The sequence below is a fragment of the Phymastichus coffea genome, unplaced genomic scaffold (genome assembly GCF_024137745.1).
Source record: "Phymastichus coffea isolate CEN01 unplaced genomic scaffold, Cenicafe_Pcof_1.1 PCOF00377, whole genome shotgun sequence".
NCBI lineage: Eukaryota > Metazoa > Arthropoda > Insecta > Hymenoptera > Eulophidae > Phymastichus > Phymastichus coffea.
Window position 1 is genome coordinate 1 of NW_026707188.1, and position 17,617 is coordinate 17,617.

Genomic DNA, 17,617 nt, shown 5'->3' on the forward strand with positions numbered 1-17,617 from the left:
CAGTGTCTGAATGTTGATAGCAACTGCCGACCTAGTGTCGGCAGCTGTATTTGGGGGTTGGCAAGATGTCGGAAATCACTGAATCGGATCTGCGTAAGCCCAGAAGCCCGTTAAAGGTGACCTGGGACGTGTGGTCCGCGCTAGTGCTGCGTGAGTTTACTTCCCGCACAACGTCAGACCGCATGGGCTGGTTTTGGATGTTGTTCGAGCCATTGGCGACCATTGGGGTAATGTTGTTTGTGCGCGAGTTTTTGCGCAATTCAATGAGGGAAATAACCGGCGCTGAATATATTCCGTGGCTTATTATCGGGTTGATGTGCTTTTATGTTTTTCGCGATTGTATGATGGGGCCTATTAATGCCATCAGTGCTAATAAAGGCATGTTTTCATACCGTCAGGTTCTTCCCGTAGATACGGTTATTGCGCGATGTGTTGTTGGAGGAATGCTGCGAGGTTTTATTTTCATACTGGTTGTCAGTTTTATTTCAATAATTGGTATGATCGACCTTCCTTATGCCCCCATGCTGGTGATTATTAATTTAGTGGGACTGTGGATGCTGGGTTCCAGCCTGGGTATTCTTTTGGCAGCACTGTCTACTCTAGTGCCTGAAATAGACGTGTTGTGAGACTTATCTCAACACCTTTGGTATTTTTGTCGGGTGCAATGTTTCCGATAGAAAACTTTCCGCTCTATATAAAAATATATATGTCATGGAATCCCTTGTTGATCGGTATAGAAAATGTGCGTTTAGGCTTCTTTCAATATTATCATACGTTGGATAATCTTAGTGATATCTATCTGTGGAGTGTTATTGTATTATTATTAGCATTTGGTCTGTTGATGCATATTCGTTTTTCTACCCGCTTTAAAATGAGATGATATCTCCACAGGGTTTTATATGATCAAAGTAGAAAATTTGTTCAAACGATATCATGGCCCTTATGGGGGAGGATGGGTGCTGAACAATATCAGCTTCACTATTCCTGCAACGTAAGCGTGGGCTTAATAGGGCGAAACGGTGCTGGTAAATCGACACTGCTGAGGCTGCTGGGAGGGATGGATCATCCTGACAGAGGAAAAATCGTCAGTGAATCGCGGATTTCCTGGCCGATAGGTTTGAGCGGTGGCTCAAAAGGCAGTATGACGGGCCGGCAAAACGTTAAATTTGTCGCGCGCATTCACGGGGTGAAAGATAACCTTACCGAATTTATCGCAAAGGTGCAGGATTTTGCGGAAATAGGAGCGCAATTCGACCGCCCTGTTAGCACCTACTCCAGCGGCATGAGGGCACGTCTCAATTTTGGATTGTCGCTGGCCTTTGATTTTGATGTGTATCTTTCGGACGAAGCCACTTCTGTAGGCGACCGGGCCTTTAGAGATAAAGCGAAGCGCGCTTTTAAGGAGCGCATGGAAAAATCAAGCATAGTCATGGCCGCACACGGTGAGGGCATGCTCAAGGATCTGTGCGCAGCCGGTGTCCTGCTTGAAAAAGGGCATGCGGTGTGGTTCGACGATATAGAAGAGGCGCTATCTGTGTACCATGATATTAGCGATGGAAAAACGGACATTTCATCATTTCTGAATTCAACTAGCGTGTGACTATGGCTAAAAATACCCTCACCAAATGGTTTAATGCCGATACTCTCAAAGGGGCTGCCAAGCTTTATCCTCAGTGGGCAATTTGTGTGGTCCTGATTCTTGTAATGGCTTTCTATTGGGGGATATGGGCCTCCAACCGCTATGTATCGCACGCGCATATTGTCATTAGCATGCCGCAGATATCTACCGCGCAGGGTAGCTTTTCTTCCGATGATGCTAGTATCAGTCGGGAAATGGCAGCTTCCTTGCTATTGCGTGATTATATTCAGTCGGCGGAGATGCTGGGTTACCTGGAAAAAAATACCAATATTCGTGAACATTTTTCTCAACATGGCGATCTGTTTAGCCGCTTGTGGAATAAAGATGCACCGATGGAGAAGCTGCTGAAATATTATCAGGGTGTTGTGACGGCAGAGCCTGATGAATATAGCGGCGTGATGCATGTAGATGTTCAAGCCTATTCTTCGGAAGAGGCGCATAGCCTTGCATCTGCTATTTTGACTCAGGGGCAACGCCATATGAATGAGATGGCGCAGCGAGTTGCTCAACAGCAGGTCAGTTTTTTGGAAAAACAGTCAGATATACTCCAGGAGCAGTACCAGCAGGCCAGCAGGCAAGCTTGAAATTCCAGAACGAGCACAATCTGCCTGAACCTACGCAAACGTTGCAAAACTTTGGCTCCATTGTGGGGCAGTTGCAGTCTCAGCTCGCTAGCTTAAAGGCGAAGAAGGCTTCTCTTGCAGCCTTTCAGAGTCCTCGGTCAGCAGAAATGATGTCGGTGAATAACCAGATCAGCGCGACTCAGCGTCAAATTGATAACGAGCAACGGAAGTTGGCCAGCCGTTCGGGCAAGCCCCTTAACAGCGTGGCTGCTGAGTTCCAGGTGCTACAGCTACGTACCCAGTTTGCGTTGCAGGCATATTCCGGCGTATTGACGGCGCTTCAGAACGCACGTGTGGCATCGGTCAATCAAACGGTCCAGATATCTTATTTGCAGAGTCCAACACTGCCGCAATATTCAGAGAAACCAACGCGTATTTATAATATTGCAGTATTTTCAATTATCGCGCTATTTGTTACTTTGATCATCAATATGTTGATTTTGATCATAAAAGGACCACAAGGATTAATGGGATAAACATGTACGATTATCTGATAGTGGGAGCAGGAATGTTTGGTGCCACGTTCGCACGTCTTGCGGCGGACGATGGTAAGACATGTCTGATCATCGACAAGCGAAACCATATCGCTGGTAATTGTTATTCCGAACGGCAGGAAGGTGTCGAGGTACATAAATATGGCCCGCATATCTTTCATACCAACGACGACGGTATTTGGCAGTTTGTAAATCGCTTTACGAACTTTAATAACTTTATCAACCAGCCTATTTCGATTACGGGTGGCAAGGTCTATTCATTGCCGTTCAACATGTATACGTTCAATCATATGTGGGGTGTGCTTTCCCCGCAGGAAGCGGCAGACAAGATTGAGTCCCAGCGCCTCACGCTGGATCGCGAGCCAGCCAACCTGGAAGAACAGGCGCTCACGCTTGTCGGCACAGATATCTACGAAAAGTTAATCAAGGGGTACACCACCAAACAGTGGCAGCGCGATCCCAAGGATTTACCCGCGTCGATTATCAAGCGTCTGCCGGTTCGGTTACGCTGGGATAACAACTATTTTAATGATAAATATCAGGGCATTCCTGAGAATGGCTACACGGCAATGTTTGAGTCAATGCTGGAAGGCATTGAGGTGAAGCTGGGTATCGATTATTTCGCTGAAAAAGAACATTGGGATTCGCTCGCCAAGCAGATCGTTTTTACCGGGAAAATCGATGAGTACTTTGGTTTTCAGTTCGGAGAGCTCCAGTACCGCACGCTGGATTTCGAGTCAGAAGTGATGGATACCGACAATTACCAGGGTAATGCGGTCATTAACTATGGTGACGTAGATAAGCCTTGGACTCGTATTGTTGAGCACAAACACTTTTCGCCTGGAAACCAGTCGCCGAAAACAATTGTTACTAAAGAATATCCCGCGACGTGGGATCGGGACAAGGTACCCTACTACCCTATTGGTGATGAAGAAAACTCGCGTATATTCAAGCAGTATCGTGAGCTCGCCAAACAGGAAGAGAAGGTCATTTTTGGCGGAAGACTCTCTGAATACCGGTATTACGATATGCATCAGGTGATCGGTTCTGCTATGGCGCGTTATAAGTCAGTGAATACACAATAGTTATCATTTGAGACGCGGGCTTGCTATTGAGCACGCGGCTTCGCTTTGGGTGAATCGACGTATGGATAGAACAATGGATATGACCCCGCAAGAGTCACGAGAAATAGTGAGCGCGCCGATACAGGCGCTCGCACAAGGCTCAATGTTCTGGCGTCCTGCCTACGTTGCTTCCTCCCCGTGGTTGCATCACTTGCCGTGGTTATTTTGGCTAGTAGAGGCGCTGCGGCCCGAACGATGTGTCACGCTTGGCGCGGCGCAGGGGAGCCCGCATTTGGCTTTCTGTCAGGGAGTGGCCCGGCTTGGTCTGCAAAGCGATTGTTTGCTGGTGGATCCGGCTAGTGAGGAAGTTGCAGAGGACATTCACGGTTGGGCCGAGCGACTGTACGGTTCCATGTCCTCTTGGCTCCAGGTAGGTCTTCATAAGGCAGCGAGGCAGATAGAAAACGGCTCTGTCGATATTCTCGCTCTGGATGTTCAAGAAGATGATTATGAGGAGCTGGAAGAGCTTATTGATCGTTGGTTGCCTAAACTCTCTTCGCAGGCGGTGGTGCTGTTTCCAGCGATCAATAAGCGTACCGGGTTACAAGCTATCCCGCGACTCTTCTCTGAGCTGGAGCGGGAGTATCCGTCCTTTACGTTCCGTCATGGTGATGGATTAGGCGTATTGGTTGTCGGAGAATCCATTTCCGTGCTTGTACAAATGCTGCTTGAACGTTTCGATACGCCGGAGTCAGCTACCGTAGTACGGGATGTTTTTTCCCGACTGGGCCGTGGCTGTGCAGACCAGGCGGTTATATTGATCAAAAGAGTCGCCTGAAATTCCTGAAACAGCAGCTTGATGAGCAGGAGCAGAAGCGCCAGGACGTTGAAGAAATAAAGCTGCTTCAACGTGTTAGTGAAGAGCGTTTCAATGATGCGCAGGCTCAGCTCGAGAGCTTGAAATTAGAGAAGCAGCAGTTGGCTAGCGATTCCTCCGCGGGGGCGACTCAGCTGTCTGCTGTTACTCAGCAGCTGCACGAAGCTCAGTCAGCGTTGCAAGCTCGGGATCATCAGCTAAACGAGCTTCAGCGTGCCATTGCACTAAAGGATCAGGAGCTGGACGCTCACCTTCAGGAATTGGCGGGAATTCAGCGAACTGGCTGAACAGCGGTATGAAAGCGAGCACTCTTTAACGGCAGAAGCCGAAGAGAGCTCAAGCTTGCTAATGGAAGAAACTCGAGGCGTCGAAGCAGCGTTGGGAGTTCGACCGGAAGAGTCTGGAAGACAAGATTCTGCAGCAGGAACAGCAAGCGAGAGAGTTGAAACAAGAAGCTGAGCATTTGAGGCTGGTGATCTCCACCAAGGACCAATTGATTGCGGAATTGCGTTCGTTGGGTGAAAGCCGCGATAAATATAACCGATTCTCAGCGCGCTGAGCATGCCTCCCTGGCAGAACAGGTGGCTAAGGCCCATGCCAGTAATGACAGTCTGTCACGCCACTGCAAGCCGCTGATAAGGAAAAGGTCGCGCGCGATCGGTTAAATGGCTCTCTCAAGGAACAACTGGAAGTATTGCGCCGGGAAAAGGAACGGCTAGACAAGGTTGAACAGGAAAATACTTCGCTCAAACATCAATTAAAGCAAGCGAAGCAAATTGAACTCGAAAGTAACGAGTTGAAGGTGGAAAACAAGCGGCTGAAAAACGAGATATCGGAACGAGATACGTTGATCGGCAACCAGTTTGAAGAGCTTACTTCATTGATAGAGAAGCAAGCCAGCCAAAATGTCGAGTCGCAGGACGTTTCAGTAGAACCTGCGGCGGATGAAGCAAGCGACACTACGCATGCGACAGCAAGCGTCGATGGTAGCAATCAGGCGCCTGCCGTTACTGCCCGACAGAGCGAGGACCTTGATCAAAAAAGGTTTTTTGGGGGGCTCGGTCAGGGGCTTGATCGTCGCAAAAAGCGTAAGTTAGAGCGTCAGGCACAGGAACAGGCCTACAATGACCTTATAAGTAGCCACTGGTTGATGCTGCCTGGTACCTTGAGCAATACCCTGATGTGGCTGGAGATGAGCGCTTCTCTAAGCGTCCTGGCATGCATTATCTCAAGTTTGGTGGTTTTGAAGCGCGCGATCCTTCGCCGTATTTTAATAGCGAAGCATACCTATACGCTTATCCTGATGTAGCAGAAGCGGGAATTAATCCGTTACTGCACTTCATTCGTCAGGGCAAAAGTGAAGGGCGTTCACCGCAGCCAAAGTAGCCGTGTTAAGCAACATGCTATCCACTGAAACGCGTAAGGTTTTGCAGTAAATCCGTGCTGCAATGATGGCCCGCGCGTTTTTCGGAGTTTCATGCTTACGAAGAAGTTAGCCAAAAGGCGGAAGTTTAAACGGGCAAGTGCTGCCCTCTCTTCAATTACTTTCGATCGGGAGTGGTACCTTTCGTCGAATCCCGATGTAGCAGCAGCCGGTATGGATGCATGGTGGCATTATGTGCTGTTCGGCCAGCACGAAGGGCGTCTTCCTGAGCGTAATCTGGCCATTCCGCTGGATTTCCATTTGTGGCGAGAGCGTGGCCCACTGATGGAAGTCAGGCTAAAACGCTTGCTGAATAGTTCTAAGGCCAAGGCGCACGAGAGACAGCATGCTCGATGGGCATTGGCACGCTGGCATGCAGCCTTTCATCGATTCGACACTGCCCGAGAGTACCTCTTTAATGGTGGCGTAATTAGCCAGCCGAGTCCTGATGGCGCCGTGCATTTGGGCCTCACGATATTGGCGAATTGTGTTCGCGACGAAGAGTTTGCCCAGCAACTGGAGCAGTTGCGAAGCATGGCGCAACGCGGATGCTCTAAAACGGCTGCATTATTGGCTAACGCTTATTTGTCGCTATGGCTGAACCATGACCAGCAAGCCTGGCTTACCCTTCTTAACCAGCTCTGGCAACGTGAAAAGCTGGCGCCCATTGCAATGAGTACAACGGTTGGGGGCCGTCTTTTCGACAAGCTGTCGGCCTCGGTAGAACACAAGCGCAACAAGTCGCTTTTTACCCCACCACTGGTGAGTGTGATTATTCCAGTGCGCAACGCTGCGGCAACGCTCGAGACAGCTATCGCGAGCCTGTTTGCCCAGACCTGGCCTAGGCTTGAGCTAATCGTAGTGGATGACGCAAGTGACGACGACACTTGGGAACTGATACAGCGGCTTGTATCGGAAGCACCACCGACTGTTCAGCTAAAAACGAAACGTTTAGTCGTTCATCAGGGGGCTTATCGCGCGCGTAACGAGGGGGTGGCCGTAGCGGCAGGCGCCTATATCACCGTGCACGATGGCGATGATTGGTCACACCCTCAAAAGATAGAACAGCAAGTCAGAGCTATCCAGCGCAGCAAGGGCGCAGTGTCTTCTATCAGCTACTGGGCACGCGTCACCGCAGACCTTGAGTTTTGTCAGTGGCGAGCTGAAGAAAATGGCTGGATACACCCGAATATTTCCTCGTTGATGTTTAAACGCGAGGTTATTAAACGGCTTGGTTTTTGGGATGAGCTGAAAGCTGGGGCCGATTCCGAATATATGGAGCGGCTTAAGGTCGCGTACGGTGAGCAAGCGCTTGTCCATGTGAAAGAAGGTATTCCACTCTCCTTTGGGCGTTCTAGCGATACTTCTCTCAGTCAAAGCTCAGACACTCATGTCATACGCAATTTTCAGGTGTGCGTGCGATTTACATGGCGGCGGCGGCTCACTGGCATCAGCGTGCAAAAGCTACTGGTCGGTTCTACATGGAGCGCACGCCTGAAATCAGGAAGTTTCCTGCGCCAGAGGCGTTGTTACCTGCCAATGCAGCAAGTAATCCAGAAGTTGAGGATGAGCGCGATAGAATCCTGTTCTCTGGGGAATTCGATGCCGCATGGTACATACGTCGTTACGTTGAGCTTCAAACGGTTCGAGTGAACGTTTTTGAGCACTATTGGAGTCAAGGGCGTTTCCAGGGCTTCGACCCAGGGCCCTATTTTAGCCAATCGGGCTATGCGTGGTTACAGCCTGACGTGGCAGTAGAGAATGCGTTAACCGCCTATTGTCAAAGTACCGCACGGGGCAACCAGGTCCCGGTGGTACTGGGTGAGAACGCCCTGGTACCGCATCTAACCTCCGTCATGCTGTGTGGACATCGCTCGGAAAAACAGGTATTCGGTGCGGAGCGCTGCTTGTTGGATATGGCAAAAGCGCTCAAGGAGATAGGCTACAACGTCTTGGTTAGCCTGCCTTCTGCGCTGAACACGCATTACATTGATTCGTTGCTCGATGGTGGCTGTGCGGTGGCGGTTTTCCCCTATGGTTGGTGGCAACAGGGGGCTTTACCAGAACAGCAAGCGATTACTTGTTTTGAAACGTTGATCGAGACGTATCAGATTGCCATTGTGGTGGCTAATACCTTAATGCTGAGTGACGCGTTGCAGGCAGCTCGACAGCGGGGGGTTATAAGCATTCATTATGTTCATGAACTTCCTGAATATACTGATGCAATTCGTCACGCAGCGAATGCCGATGCTGGCGAGCTGGTACGACATGCAGCCCCTTGGCGTGACACCATCATCACTAACTCCCAATATACTGCGCACGAAACCGAAAAGTATCTCGAATCGCTACCCTGCCCCAATATCGAGGTGGCACCCAACACCATCGCGATGGACGCGCTATACCAGATACCACTGCCGGTGACCGAACAACCTTTATCGGTATCAATCATTGGCAGTGGTGCTCAGCATAAAGGATTGGGCGACCTACCCGCGCTATGCCGTGCCTTGATCTCGGCACAGGTTGATGTGGTGTTTAATCTTTATGTACCACTGTCTGCGGAGTTGGAGCAGATCAAGCGATTGGGCGAGTCTGAAAACTCGCGCTGCCAGATTGTGCTACATGGGTATACCGAAGATCTTACGTTGATTATGCAGCGTACGGCGGTAGTACTGAGCCTCTCCCGTTTCCAGGAATCCTTCGGAAGAACAGCGTTGGAAGCCATGGCGGCTGCAAGGGCTTTCGTAGGGTATGCATGGGGGGCGCTTCCGGAGGTGGTTATCAACCAAGAAACCGGGAGGCTGGTTCCGTATTCGGATATAGGGGCTATCGCTCAAGCACTTGCCGAATACGTTCGTTTTCCAGAGCGAATTCGGCAACATGGTGATGCGGGTCGGAAGCGCGCATCAAGCGTGTTTGGATGGGCGCAGTATAGGGCACGAATCAATACCATTTTTTCCCAAATGGCGACCTTGTGACGTAGGGTAAAATATTATTTTCGGTACGTTTTCACTTGTGACGACGCAAGGCTTTTTTCTAAGCGCGATATAGTGACTTTATATGCAATATCAAACATTTGGTGAGACTAAAGGCGCTTCGGATTCCTTCGCAAAATTATCGGCATTGCGTCTCCCTTCATTGGAAAAGTTGCGTGTTTTGGATGTTGGTTGCAACGAGGGTTTTTTCTGTGGCTTTGCACTGTTTGATGGTGCCCAGAGTGTGACCGGGATTGACTACTCCGCAAGATCCATTGAAAAGGCTAAAACACGATTTCCTAACGCTAATTTTATTCAGCAGGATTGGTCAGTCTTGCCTGAGGGCCCCTTCGATCTGATTTTAATGTTGTCGGCGTTACATTATGCTGATGACCAGGAAGAAATGATCAAGCGGCTTCTTGGCATGCTGTCAGACGAAGGATTGCTTGTATTAGAAATTGGTATAGCGCCTGGTCCTAAAGCTTCCTGGAAAAAGATCGAGCGCTCCATCGATGAACGTTATTTCCCTACCCGTAAGCAGTTGGAAGCGGTTCTGGACGACTATGCATGGAAGATTGTCGGTAAGAGCGTAGAGCAATCAGGGGATCCGGTTCCCCGCTACGTTGTCCACGTCAGAAAAATGAAGCCTTACGTCGTGCTGCTGATGCAGAATCCGGGGATGGGTAAGTCCACTATTGGGCGCAAGCTTTTTGCGCAAAATAATATGTCGGTCCTCTCTGGGGATACGTTGTACAACAGGATTTACAGAGGGCATCAGGAAGCGCCCGAAAAGCTTGTTCACATCGTTCAGGACAGATATTCAACAACAGGTTTGGATAAAGTCGCGCGACGAATTCTGGAAGCGGGGCTGGTGGATGAGTTAGTACAATTATGGATTAGCGTTCAGCACGGTAATGAATTTATTCTTGACTCCTACATTCCTGAGGAATTTCGTTCGGATGTTGCTGATTCATTTTCTCGACATGGGTATTTCCCTATCTGCATGGACTGGCGTAACGAGCATGCTTTGTCGCCTGCGGTGAGTGCCGTTGATCGAGCAGCAAATTATGCGACAGCATTGTCGTCACCCCCAGACCCAGATGCAGAGGGCGACCGAATTCGTATCACCCTCCTATCCGAGCCGAAAGAACATACGCTGTACTGGCATTTGGACAGCCCCGTCAATAATGAAATTCTGGTGTCAGAGTTTAAGCATGTAATCTCAGGATGGTTATATCTAAAGGACGTGCCACCGAGTGACATCATGATATATGTGGAGTCTGAAAAGTTCAGTGAAAAGATACCTCTGTCCAAGGTAAGAAGGGATGTTCTTACTTTTTTACAAAAAGACAAACAAGAGGACATTGATAGCGCTTGGGAAGAGGGTAAGATGGGGTTTTCGCTACATGTACCTTCAGAGGTGTTCATGGATTCGGTAACGATTGGAGTTAGCATCGGTGGAAATAAAACTCCGCTTGCCGTTGGTCAAGTGTCCTCTGTTGATTCTGGCCTTAGGGCTAAACTGAAACATAAATTTTTCGGGAAAGTAAAAAAGTAACGGCAAGCCGTCGTATTCTTTCCCCTCCTGCCGACTAATTTTTAATGATACTTAAACGGCTTTTTGCTTCCACTTTACCGTCTTTACTCAGGCTCACTGTTCAACCTAGGCTCCATCCCATCGCGTTGGAAACTATGCAAGAGCCTCATGTAAGTCGTGCAGACAGCTTCGTTTGGTATGGGCGCGAGGAGCATGCATGCTTTCATGCCAGCGGAGCTTCTCCATTGCCTGGCTTCAACATGCTGGAAATCGAGATCGAGCATGATCAAACATCTGCTGCTGCCGGGGTAACCTTTGATAGAGGTGACGGCTTTGATCGTCGTCATACCATCTACTTTGCGGTGCGGCGCGGCCGAGTCGCCAAGCGGATTTGCCATGTGCCGCGCGGCATAAAAGGGATTCGCTTAGAGCCTTTATCGGGCCAGGAAGGGTGTTTCTCGGTAAAGCGTTTCCGCTTTGTTTGGCTAACGCCGCGGTTTGCACACAATAGAATGCTAAGACGCTTGGATTATGCGGACCGACACTTTCAGGGTGCCGGTGTACAGAAAATTTATGAGGCGTTAAGGCAGGAAAGCAAAGAAGAGAATGTGTCCTGGAAAAGGTTACTGACCGCCTATTATGAGGGCACCTTCGCGCGCGGCGCGCCTAATTTCAATTATGCATTGTGGCGTGAGCAAATAGAGCCATTGCGGGAGCCTTCGGACAATAGGGTGGCTATTGCAATTGATAAGTTAACCGAGCATGCCTGCTTCGGTATTATTCTATCGACCGAGGGTGCATCGAGAGACGACATAGCGCTTACTTTGGATTCGCTTATAACGCAGCGTTATTCGCATTGGTATTTACTGATTAGCGCCGATCAGTACGCTAATGGCGTTATCTCGCAGTTGGTTGACCAGCGATTGAATGAACATGACTCGCTCCTTCAGCATCTATTGGTCCAACCACCAGAGAGCGAGTCATTCCATGCATGGCTGGCGTCGCTGTCACCGCAGCTCGACTATGTTTCCTTTTTGGTGGCAGGAGACGCGTTGGCCGTCAATGCTATCTACCATCTCGCTGCGCACAGCCATCAACATGGCGGGGCTAAGCTGCTTTACGGTGACGAAGATCGATTCGTAAAGGGTGAGAGGGTGTTACCTAACTTCAAGCCCGAGTGGAACCCTGATCTGTTACTTTCCGCCAACTATATTGGGCGTGCTTCTGCATTCTCACTAACCCAGCTGATCCAGCATCATGCGTTGGTTGAGTCGCCCGAACATATTGATATCCATGCGTTGATATTAGCCTTTACGGAGACGCTAACTACCGACGAGATTCAGCATGTTGCGTACGTGGTATTGCACCACCGCTATTGCGAAGCCAATCAAACATCAGAGCTAACCCCCAACGGGCCTGGATACAGCTTCCCGGCCGTCAGGCAATTCCTGGAGGGAAAAGGTATTAATGCAGTGGCGTCCGAGTACAAGGGAATAGGATGCCGCGTTCAATGGAAGCTGCCTGAAACGTTACCTTTCGTAAGCTTGCTCATCCCGACTCGAGATATGATTCACATGCTGAAACCCTGTGTGAATCGTATTTTGGAACTCACGGATTATCCTAATTACGAGATTGTTATTCTCGATAATCAGTCAACGGCCCTCGAAACGCTTACATATTTCGCCGATATTCAGCGTGATAAACGCGTACGAGTATTGCATTGGAATCACCCATTTAATTATTCGGCGATCAATAACTTCGGGGCTAAGCATTGTAATGGCGATATCATCGGGCTGGTTAACAATGACATCGAGCCGATTAACAGTGATTGGTTAACCGAAATGGTCAGCCACTCGATCAGGCCGGGTATCGGCTGTGTGGGTGCCAAGCTCTATTACCCGGATGATACGCTTCAGCACGCCGGTGTTATTCTCGGCCTGGGCGGGGTTGCTGGACATGCGCACCGATTTTTCGCTCGCGAAGAGGGAGGGTTTCAAAATCGCCTGCATCAGGTTCAGAATCTTTCTGCGGTAACGGCGGCGTGTCTGTTGCTGCGACGAGAGTTATTCGAGAAGGTAGGTGGTCTGGAAGAAGAACACTTGCCGGTGGCGTATAACGACGTGGATTTATGCTTGAAGGTCAGGGAGCTCGGTTATCGTAACCTATGGACACCCTTCGCTGAGCTATATCATCATGAATCCGTGTCGCGTGGAGTGGATGATAGCCCAGCCAAGAAAGCAAGAGCCAAGAGCGAGGTCGACTATTTTCGCTCGCGCTGGGGCAAACAACTGCTCCACGACCCAGCATATAATCCCAATTTGACCGTTAGCTTTGAAGACTTTTCATTGCGGTAGAAAATATCAATGAGCCGCACTCATCCAATGTTGAACATGATGTTGCAATGCATTGGACTTTACACAGACGCACGGTTGTCTGAGTAGGAGTAATTCTAGTGGCACGCAAAGGAATTGTATTAGCCGGTGGTACAGGTACACGGCTGTACCCTCTCACGTTCGCGGTGACCAAACAGCTGTTACCGGTGTATGACAAGCCGATGATCTATTACCCTATTTCAGTACTCATGTTGGCGGGTATTAAAGAAATATTAATTATATGTACTAGTTCTGACCAGCTCTTATTCCAAAAACTTCTTGGTGATGGTCGGACGTTCGGCGTACGTTTTGAATACATGGTGCAAGCATCGCCGGAGGGGCTCGCGCAAGCATTTATTTTGGGTGCCGGATTTATCGGCAACGACGACGTGTGCCTTGTGTTAGGCGACAATATTTTTCACGGTCAGCACTTTTCTGAAAAGCTACTCAAGGCGAATGAAAAAGAAGCCGGAGCAACGGTCTTTGGCTACCCGGTAAATGATCCGGAGCGCTTTGGTATTGTCGAACTGGATAGCGCTGGAGAGGCCGTTTCGGTACAGGAAAAACCCTCAAGACCTCGCTCAAACTATGCCGTAACCGGACTTTACTTTTACGACAATAGAGTCATTGAGATAGCGAAAGAGGTGCGACCGTCCGAACGAGGCGAGCTTGAGATTACGCCAATCAATAGCGCCTACCTGGAGCAGGATGCGCTGGAAGTTGAGAAGCTCGGACGTGGGTTTGTATGGCTCGATACCGGTACTCACGATAGTTTGTTAGAAGCAGGTCAATATGTTCAGACCGTTGAAAAGCAGCAGGGCCTAAAACTTGCATGTTTGGAAGAGATTGCCTGGCGCAAAGGATGGATTTCGGACCAAGAGCTTTTCGACCGGGCCCATCAGCTTTGCAAGACCGGCTATGGTCGCTACCTCTCCTCCCTGCTTACCTATTAACCAAGAAACTGGATAGTCATGCAATATGAAGCGCTTACCATTCCCGATGTAGTGCTAATCACGCCCAAGCTCTTCGAAGATGAGCGAGGATTTTTCTTTGAGTCCTTTCGCCAAAACGAATTCGAGAAACACTGCGGTTGTTATCATTTCGTGCAAGACAATCATAGTGCATCTTCCCAAGGCGTGCTAAGAGGCCTTCACTACCAATTGAAATATCCGCAAGGCAAGCTGGTGCGTGTGACAAAGGGAACGGTATTTGATGTTGCAGTTGATCTAAGAGTGAACAGCGATACCTATGGTCATTGGGTAGGAAGAACGCTGGATGACCAAAATAAACAAATGCTATGGGTGCCCCCGGGGTTTGCTCACGGCTTTTACGTGATAAGTGAGTATGCTGAATTCCAGTATAAATGCACAGAATACTATGTTCCTGATGATCAATACGCTATCGCGTGGAACGACGAAGACATTGGAATAATATGGCCCCTATCAGGCGAAAGTCCATTAATTTTGTCTGAAAAGGATAAGAACGCAAAGGAGTGGAAGATGATAACGCATAATAATAAATATTAACCCCATCTAAACTCTAAATAATATGCGCGCGCATTTGGTTAAATTCAACTAAGGTAGTAATTGGTATGTCAATAAAACAGGGCAACGAACTTTTAAAGAAAGGGCTATACAGTGAAGCCATCGAAGAATATAGAAAAATACAGCCCAGCGAACCACTGTATAAGCTAGCCCAAATAAATATACGATTAGCGGAAATGCGGCGCAAAGATCATACTGATAGCCAGTCGCCGAGCGCAGCTAGCCCTGTGAGTGTCACGAAATCCGTCTCAGGCGTATTGCAGGGGCCAGCCAAACAACCTCTTGTATCGGTGGTGATGCCTGTTTTCAACGTAGCGCCGTATCTGGATGCAAGTATTATGTCGGTGCTGAATCAGAGCTATGAGAATATAGAGCTGATTATTGTAAACGATGCATCAACGGATAATAGTATAAACATAATTAGAATGTATGAAGACCAAGATGATCGAATTAAAGTGATCAACTTGGAATTTAATACGCTGGGTGGCGCTGGCATTCCCAGTAATGTGGGCATTGATGCCGCTTTAGGGGAGTACATCGCATTTGCGGATAGTGATGATATTCTTGACCGGCTTGCCATTGAGAAAATGGTTGAAACGGCGCTGGCGCAATCCGCCGAGATCGTTATTGCTAATTTCGTCCTTTTCAATGATGACACTCGTATGAAGAAACCGCTTACGATAAACAAAAATGGGAAGAATTGCCTATCGGCCAGGCATTTAATCCCGTGGATGTGCCCGGTGTCTTTGATGTTTCTCCGGTGCCCTGGAGGAAGCTGTACAAACAGTCTTTCTTGAACGAACATAACATCCGCTACCCGGAAGGCGATTATTTTTACGAAGATAACCCCCTTCACTGGATGGTGCTCTCGCAAGCATCGTCCGTTGTCATGCTAGACTATGTAGTTGCTCTCCATCGTATGGAGCGTGTTGGGCAAACGATGGGTTCCGACAATTACAAAATGTCCGCCATGTTCTGCCATATGAACACAGTGAAAAAGTATTTTGTTCAGCAAGGCAATGTGGCACCCGATATATGGAAACAATTAGTCAACAAGTCAGCGAATTACGACTGGGTTATCCGGAAAGAAATAATATTAGAATTTCCAATATATTAAAAAACGGAATTCTCAATTATTGCAAGAGGTATTAACTGCCTCGGGCCAAACGGCTGCTCAGATCGGAAAGTCTCGTTTCGATATAGCTAAAAAAATAAAAGAGTATAATGGAGCAAGAAAAGATATTGATCTTACCATCATCATACCCATATATGAGTGCGAAGATCTTATCGATCAAACGCTCAGAAGCTTACTAGGCATCACGGGCATCTCATACGAGGTGCTAATGATGGACGATGGCTCTACGGATAAGTCGTTTGAAATTTGTCAAGATTACGCTGAAAAATACTCAAATTTCCTCCTCTTCTCGCAGAAAAATAAAGGGGCAGGGGTGGCGCGAAACGCGCTAATTCCATTGGCGACAGGTAAATATACTTACTTTTTGGACTCGGATGACACTATTAATATAGATGCTCTGGCCGATAGTGTGAAGTTCGGTATCAAGGGGAGCATGATCTAGTACTATTTAAGTATCGTATTCATTTTTACGATAAAAATGAATATAAAAACCTGTTTAACTCCGATAAGAAGATATGGGATAAAATGTTGCGGGCCTCTAATAATGAGGAGCGGCAGGTCCTTGCTTCGGAATTAATAAATTATCCTTGGATTCGCATAATAAAAACAAAACTATTACACGATGAAAATATTTTCTTCGGCAAAACCGTTGTTCATAATGATATTCCTTACCATTGGCATAGTATTATTGCAGCAAGTAATATAGGTCTTTTTGACGGGTTCGTATGTGATCACCGTAAATTTGAAACGCGCAGTCAAATAACTAACATTGTCGATGCTCGCCGGATGATGGTTTTTGAGGCACATCGCTACACACAGCATCAAATAGAGCATTACAAGAATTTCAGCGCCATCCTGCCAGTGTGGAATGCGTTCATCACCCATATATTGACGTGGGCGGCGACACGTATTCCTCCTGAATTGGCTACTCAGTACGAGAATAAGAAAGTTATTGCCTTGAATCAACTTAAAAGGATGGTTGATAAAGCAAAAGGGGTATCTTTAGAAAATGAAGAGCCACAAGTCGGGTTATACCGAATAGTGGGTAACGCAATCCCAGGATTGCATAATGAAGCCCAGGCCAACACCAATCTAGCTCATATCGTTGAGAACGAAACTACTCCCCAAAATGTCGATAAGCACTACGTACTCAATCGCATCGTAGATCCAAAAGAACGCAAGCTGTTGATTAGCTATCTGGAATCGCAAGGAGCGACTTACCATGAAATTCCTTTCAATATTGAGGAGTTTAAGCAGTGCGGTTACGATCTCGCTAGTCTTCCAGATAGCTACTTTTGGTTTAGAAAAACAGGCAAATGGGTAAACATCGTTAGAAACACGGCGGTGCGCAATTTCAAAAATGCTTATTTAATGAATAATAACGGTGCCCGTAACTTTGCGCTTCTGCATGGGAAAGCACGATATGATTGGACAATGCCTTGGGATGGCAACTGTTTCCTATCAGACGATTCCTTTAAACTGTTGAATGATACATTTTCCGGTAATAAAGACGCTAAATATGTACTTACTCCCATGGAGCGAGTGACCGATCAACTCATAGATAGATCCAGTGCTATCACCAACGCGGTTGAAGAACCGCAGATTTCTTTCCGACAAGACTCCCTTGAGATATTTAACGAAGAACGAGTGTACGGTAACCAGCCCAAGGTAGAGCTATTCAAGCGCATTGGATTTCATGGTGTTTGGGATGAAAAAATCAATCTTTATCCTTGGAGACGGCTACAATTTACCAAATCACCGGATTTTGGCTCTGTAGTAGAATCATCTGGGGTATTCCGGCTGTCAGCTGGGAATGCTCTTGCCGCTACCAATGGGGAAAACAGGTCGCATGCACGCGGTAATGGGATTGTCGACTTTATCGATTCCATCGAGGCAGAGTATGTGAGAGAAAATTTTTCCAAGACCGATTATAAAAA

The 17,617-nt window shown here is 48.0% G+C and overlaps 3 protein-coding genes across 3 annotated transcripts; all 3 read left to right on the forward strand.

The window, feature by feature from the left end:
• The first annotated feature begins 13,318 nt into the window (after nt 1-13,318).
• LOC131674998 (glucose-1-phosphate thymidylyltransferase 2-like) lies at nt 13,319-13,954 on the forward strand. The gene has a single exon (XM_058953785.1). The coding sequence runs from the start codon at nt 13,319-13,321 to the stop codon at nt 13,952-13,954; it is 636 nt and encodes a 211-aa protein (XP_058809768.1).
• Nucleotides 13,955-13,972: 18 nt separating this feature from the next.
• Nucleotides 13,973-14,527, forward strand: LOC131674999 (dTDP-4-dehydrorhamnose 3,5-epimerase-like). Its single transcript, XM_058953786.1, has one exon. The coding sequence runs from the start codon at nt 13,973-13,975 to the stop codon at nt 14,525-14,527; it is 555 nt and encodes a 184-aa protein (XP_058809769.1).
• Nucleotides 14,528-14,721: 194 nt separating this feature from the next.
• Nucleotides 14,722-16,122, forward strand: LOC131675000 (uncharacterized glycosyltransferase RBE_0706-like). The gene is made up of 3 exons (XM_058953787.1): nt 14,722-15,168; nt 15,261-15,620; nt 15,691-16,122. Exons 1-3 carry the CDS (start codon nt 14,722-14,724, stop codon nt 16,120-16,122), a joined length of 1,239 nt encoding a protein of 412 aa, XP_058809770.1.
• Nucleotides 16,123-17,617: the final 1,495 nt, after the last annotated feature.